Source organism: Sinocyclocheilus grahami, unplaced genomic scaffold (assembly GCF_001515645.1).
Source record: "Sinocyclocheilus grahami isolate Dianchi unplaced genomic scaffold, SAMN03320097.WGS_v1.1 scaffold1085.1, whole genome shotgun sequence".
In the NCBI taxonomy this organism is placed as follows: Eukaryota; Metazoa; Chordata; class Actinopteri; order Cypriniformes; family Cyprinidae; genus Sinocyclocheilus; species Sinocyclocheilus grahami.
The window spans coordinates 51,674-58,648 of record NW_015506264.1 but is presented as its reverse complement, the minus strand read 5'-3'; the positions used below and the strand labels follow the sequence as shown (position 1 = coordinate 58,648).

Here is a 6,975-nt window from a genome sequence, read left to right as displayed (position 1 = left end):
ACTCACACACACGCACACACATGCACACACACACACACACACACATGCACAGACTCACACACACACACACTCTCTCTCACACACACATGCACACACTCAAATGCACCCAAACACATTCCTTACGAAAATTAACCATGGTTTTATCATAATAAACGTGTAGTAACCATGTTGTTGTTTTTTTGGCATATTGATTGCCATTTGTATAACCACAGCTTTACTGCTGTACAAATACCATGGTTAATTTGTGGTTACCTTGGTTTAACTATAGTAACCATGTTTTTTTATTTGTAGTAAAACCATGGTTGATTTTCATAAGGGCACACACACATGACAGCTTCATGCTGCTGTTGTCACTTAAAGCAGAAGGTCTGGTTTCAATTGGCTTGAATATAAATATACAAAGTGCAGCTTTTTAAAAGCAGATTATTGAGTGTTTAATATACTCTGCCTCAGGAAGTCTCTGCTGTTTCTGTTCGGAGGGACGTGAAGCCTGATCGCTGATATTTCCTTTGAGATCGCAGCTCGTGATGGCTTTGATCAGCATTTGTGTCGGTCTGAATGTGAAGTGTGTTGTGTGTTTGAGGGCATCGGTTCGTCTCGACTCACGTGAGCATGCAGCAGATCATTAAACACATTCAGCCTTTGACGATTCAGTTGTGTAGTTTTCTCCTTGCTGTCAAACGTTCTCTATGAAGGCTTGTTTTCGCCACGGGATAAAAAAATAAAAATAAAAGGTAATTGTGACTCTCTCACAGTTCAGATTTTTTTCCTCACAATTCTGAGTTTTTCCTCTGAATTCTGAGTTCATATCTTGCAATTCTGTTTTTTTGTCTCTGCCATGGAATAAAACATTAAAAAAGGTAACTTGCACAATTCTCAGCAAAAACATCCTGAAGTCAGTAATGTGTTTTTATATATATATATATTTATGCTATTTATTTCCTCACTATTTGTTTCAGGTCATTTAAAAAAAAATGTTTTTATTGTATTTTATTTTAATTTTATTTACACAATTCTTTTTATGTCTATAAATTATTTTAATTGTGGCTTTTATGTCTTTAACTTTGGCTTTTTCTTTGTGTCAAACATTCTGAATAGCTGTTGTAAATACAATCAAACCAAAATGTATTCAGACACCGTCAACATTTCTCACATTATCTCACAGTTTATTGGCTGTAGTTTAGAAAACGGTAATAAAACATGAGAAGAACTCAGAAGAACTTCATCTTGATAATGTCAGATAACTCTGATAGACAGCTATCTAATATCTGTCAGCTGTTACATTTAATACACAATTAGATAAAACCAATTTAGCTCAACTAATTAGCAAGCAGTGCTTCATTTAGTTCAGTCTGTGGAGTAAAAGATCACATTAGCAATTAAAGAAAAACACTTCAGCAAAACATGCTCGGCTCAAAGTGTCTGAATCATTTCTGATCCGCTAGTCCACTGTATGAAGAGTTTATGGGTGTAATATGCCACAGTTCACTTTATTTTGCTCTCCTCACTTACAGAAATAAACTATAGTGTCCTGCACACACTACTGAAAAATATATCTGCTGTCTGAATCATTTTTGGTTTGAATGTATAATGTGATATTAAAAAAAAATCTTATTTTGTCTAAATCTTACATTAACTCGTCATTTCTTTACCAATGCTTTCTGCGTTTGTTTATGTGTTTTCTGGTTCAGGTACTACATTCTGGAGAACCGTCCGCGTAACATCTATGGCATGGTGTGTCACTCCTGTCAGAACGCTCCTCGAAACATCAAAGAGTGTAAGACCATCTCATTAATGAGACCCTGGAGCACAAAACCAGTCAATTCTGAATAATCTGATTAAATAGCTTTCCATTGATGTATGGTTTGTTAGGATCGGACAATATTAGAAAATCTGGAATCTGAGGGTGCAAAAAAATCTAAATATTGAGAAAATCATCTTTAAAGTTGTTCAGATGAAGTTCTTAGCAATGCATATTACTAATCAAACATTAAGTTTTGATATATTTACGGTAGGAGATTTACTAAATATCTTCATGGAACATGATCTTAATATCCTAATGATTTTTGGCATAAAAGATGCCAAAATGTATAATTGTGACCCATACAATGTATTGTTGGCTATTGCTACAAATATCCCCCAGCGACTTAACACTGCTTTTGTGCTGCAGGGTCATAGATGTGCTCATCTCCTGTCTCCTCTCTCTGCCTCTCTTTGCTGATTTTTATTCAGCGCTGCATAAACACAGTTACGTTAAACGCTTCGGAGGCCCACACACAGTTTACCACAGAATACAGATTCACTAAATTAAACCCACAGCAGGATCTGGATCTGAGTGTTGTAGCATGAGCACAGAACCAACAGCAGGTCATCGGTCTGGACTCCATCAGCCACGCGCTTGCGGCGCAGCAAGGTCCTCCAGATGTATTTTCCTTCTCTTGGCCTGGCTCTGGTGTTTGGCAGATCGTTCATAACACACTGGAGTCTCTGATTAGCGACGCATACCTGAAGCACTGACCGCATGGAAACGACCGCAAACCTGAGATTTAATGCCGCGTAATCCGCTAAACGTCAGCGCAACCATTCCTCATCGCCGTAAATATCCGCGTCTGCTTTCCGCTCAGCTTCAGGAGTCTGCGTTTATTTGGGATGAAATGGCGTCGTTCGTGGAAGAGAGCGAAACTGATTAACTCCAGGTTTGACCGAGCGAGCCAGAGCCAAGCTTTTTATTGTTTTGTTTTGCTAATGTCTTTTTTTAAATCTCTGTTTGTCTTCGGCCATGAGATGTTTCTTCAGAAAGAGAGTGGAAACTCTGATGACCAGCCAACTGCTTCTTACACGAGCGATTTCTAATGAAAATCAAGCTGACTGAGTCATCTTCCTAATCTAATAGTCCAATGAACCTAGTATTGTATATCACAAATAGTGTTGCCTCTCCGAAAAAATGTATTCATTTATTTATTTATTCACCAGATCCCCTCTGAGAGAATGAGAACAACGGTTTGTTAGTAGTCTTATACACCTAGTATTGTGTATCATGAGTATTGTTAGCTCTTTGACTAATTTATATTTTTTATTTAATTTTAATTTTAATTTAATTTAATTTAATTTAATTTTTTATTTTAATTTTATTTTATTTTATTTTATTAAAAAAATAAAATAAATATTTTATTTTATTTTAATTAAATTAAATTAAATTATTTTATTTTGATTTAATTTAATTTTGATTTAATTTTATTTTGATTTTTATTTGATTTGAAAATAAAATGTATTTTATTTTATTTTATTATTTATGCATTCATTTTATGCCCATACATTATTTTAGTTGTGTCTTTTATGTCTTCTTCTTTACGTCAAACGTTTAGTTGTGTATATTATGCACTATATAAGGAATAACTTCTGCTTATATAAATTCTTAATTTTAGTGACAGATTTCAGACCTGTGGTTGTCCAATAAACCTGACATTATATATTACAAAAACGGTTGGCTTTTTGATAAATTGCTTTTATTTTATTTAGATTATTTTATTAGCCTTTACATTTTTATTTGATTTGCATTTTAATTAAAATTTTATTTAGTATTTCATTTTATTTAGAATTTTAGAAATGTAATTAATCTATTAATTTCTATGTGCATTAAGTCGTGGCTTTTATGCTATTGAGATGAACTTGATCTTGCCTAAAGCGTCCATAAATTATTAATTTGCATCCGCTCTGAGAACGAGGGTTCATTCTAAACCTGGAAGTGTGCTGTATTATGAATACTGCTGGCTCGGTGACGAATCGTTTAGTTCCTGTAAGTCTCTTCAGATGAGCATCCTGTAAATAAAGGGGTCTTTGTGCTGGAAAACACGTCTGCGCCGGTCCTGCTGTTTTCAGAGCCTCTTTAATAGTTTTCTATTGTTTGGTGACAGAAATGAAGTAGATATTTAATTAAAAAAGCATAACAAACAGGTCTTTTAAAGCTGTAGATGTGAAAGTATGCAGAGGGAGTGAAGACATGCTCGCACTCGCCGGCTAATCTGCAAATGATGCTCGCCCACAGCGCAGCGTAATAATTAAGTTTCGAGGGAATAAAAAGATGATTAACTTGCTGCTGCTTGCAGTCGACAGGCATGGAAACATGGGAAGACAAACATCCGTGATCTCAACAGGTGATTGGCATTAAATGGATGTGGTAACATCAGATTGATAATGGTTTCTAATGAAGTCGGAGTGCATGGGGCTTCCTTTGGTTTAAGAAAGAAATAAGCAAAGACCTCAAACGTATGAGAGCTTTGACAAATTGTGCTGTTGGTGCGCTCTCGCAGAACTCCAGAGCGCTCGCAGATTTGTGTTTTAGTCCTTTAGGACTGTTAGCAGTCCATATTTCATGTTGGGTTGTTTTACACTAAATCAAATTGTACTCCATCAAAGAACATTTTCAGTTAAAGTGAAGAAAAATCAGCAGCTTTTGGCCATTTAGAATAACTGGTGTTTATATTTTCTGCTCATTTTGCCCTGGAGAGGATTTTCTGTTTCCTGAAGAAGCGAGCTGATGTTACTGGTTCAGTGTTGGCTAGATTAATGACCAAAACTGGAGTTAATAACCAATCCATTACATTAGACATCACAGGTCATGTAATCAGACTACTTTTGACCATACATTGATTTAAATAGGATAATCTTGTACCGTATAGATTTAAAAATATATTCCATTCGTTGTAATTAACAACATTGCATTAGGTCAAGGTTTCCCAAAATGTAAAATTAAAATAAATCATTTTAAAATAACATATAACATAGTATTTGTTTACCTGCATGTCGTGTGAGCAATAACCAACATCAGAGAACCGTGATCATGCAGATGTGTTACTTAATTATTACTTAATTACCTTAAAATCTCAGCGGGGCTTCGAGTAAATATATTAGATGAACGAGTGACATTACAGTACGTGTAAATAAGAAATAATGAATTTGTGCATTACAATGTATAATGTTTAGGAAAATGTAAAGATGAAAAAGAAAGATTAGAGAGAATCAATAAATTATGATTAATAATTGCGTGAATGATATGTAATCAAGTAACCGTACTCTGATTATGAGTATTTTTTATATTGATATTTTAAATATAGTTTTTATTCAGTTTTTTATCAAGTTAAACTAAATGAAAGTGAGAAATGGCAACTAGCTGAAATTAAATAAGTTTAATATTAAACATTTTATTTCGTGTTTTTTATGGTTTTAGTTTTAGTTAACTATAATAACCCTGTTGGACTAAAACTTACTAAATTAGCTCACATGGCGAATAACAACTTCACAAAAAAAATTGATAATTGTTATGCTTTTGGGGATTTTTCTTATTCCTAATTTCCCGGGTTAAAAATAACTGGCTTCTTAAATATCTCTCATTGTGCTATATTATCACCAAATCTTGGATTCAGTCGTCACTTGTTTTCTTTTAATCAGCACAGGTTTTGTGTTTCTTTCTGGATCTGATTGATCGCAGGCCTCACTGATCTGAACTCATGAGCCAAAATTATGCATAAATAATGCTTTTTTCACTCATAAACTGAGGTGCATGAGCTCAGATCAATGAGATCTACGATTAATACGTTCCAGAAAGAAACACAAAACCTGTGCTGATTGAAAGAAAACAAGTGGACAAAACGACCAGATTTGGTGATAAAGAGCAGAATGAGAGATTTAGAAGCGTTCAGGAGATGCAGGAGTGACGAGTGACAGACGCGACACACACTATACTGACTGATTTGATTGAATGTTGTTTCACAGGCATGCAGTCGACGCCGCCGTCACCGGGCCGAGCTCCCAGCGTGTCGTCCAGCAGCACCACCATATTCCCACACGCAGAGAAAGGCAAGAATAAATCATCTTTGCATTGATGTATGGTTTGTTAGGATAGGATAATATTTGAAAATCTGGAATCTGAGGGTGCAAAAAAATCTAAATATTGAGAAAATCATCTTTAAAGTTGTCCAAATGAAGTTCTTAGCAATGCATATTACTAATCAAACATTAAGTTTTGATATATTTACGGTAGGAGATTTACTAAATATCTTCATGGAACATAATCTTAATATCCTAATGATTTTTGGCATAAAAGAGAAATGTATAATTGTGACCCATACAATGTATTGTTGGCTATTGCTACAAATATACCCCATACTTCATACACGATATGCATAAGAAATCTTTAGACGCGTAACACAAACCATAATCCATAACAACGAAAGACAATATTTTATTGAACCTTTTTCTGATGAGAAGTGTGCGCTGCAAACGCGAGCATTTTGACGATCGTTCCGGTCCAGTTCACTCACTTTAATGTGTTTAACCACAGCTGTCATCTGGGTTTTTCTGGCAGTGGCAGCAGGTACAGTATGTGATAACATTTCAAATTGGAGCCTGTACTACGTAAATTCTGGAACCCAACATTACAACAAGACGATATTTTAAGCTCCTCATGTAGCTCAATCTGTGCTGGTTTGTATCAGCCGCCTCCAGTTTTCTCATTATTTTGCCTCCAGCTAGCGCTGTGACATAATTGTGACGTCGGCACAAAAAGGGTCTATAAACAATCAGTCAAAACAAAAAGTCAGTGCAATTGTAGCATTTGACGGTCGTCAAGCAATATAGAATCTTTTACTGTGTTCCAGATCCAACAGGACAAGGTCACCTAGCAACGGCCCTCATCATCGCCATGTCAACCATCTTCATCATGGCCATCGCTATAGTGATGATTATTATGTTCTACATCCTGAAGACCAAACCGAGTGGACAAGGTAAGATCGCTAGAACTACACACTCATTATGCGTGTGTGCGTGCGTGTGTGTGTGTGTGTGTGTGTGTGTGAGAGAGAGAGCGCGAGTGTGTGTGAGAGAGAGTGTGTGAGAGAGAGCGAGAGTGTGTGTGAGAGAGAAAGAGAGAGAGAGAGTGTGTGTGTGTGTGTGTGTGTGTGTGTGTGAGAGAGAGAG

The 6,975-nt window shown here is 35.7% G+C and overlaps 1 protein-coding gene across 1 annotated transcript in view; it reads left to right on the top strand.

The window, feature by feature from the left end:
* LOC107566566 (tumor necrosis factor receptor superfamily member EDAR-like) overlaps positions 1-6,975 on the top strand; it is a 29,248-nt gene that overhangs the window by 2,195 nt on the left and 20,078 nt on the right. The window contains exons 3-5 of the mRNA XM_016252044.1: positions 1,692-1,777; positions 5,773-5,856; positions 6,657-6,782. Of these exons, the coding sequence (XP_016107530.1) occupies positions 1,692-1,777; positions 5,773-5,856; positions 6,657-6,782 (296 nt within the window). The remainder of the gene's footprint in view (positions 1-1,691; positions 1,778-5,772; positions 5,857-6,656; positions 6,783-6,975) is intronic.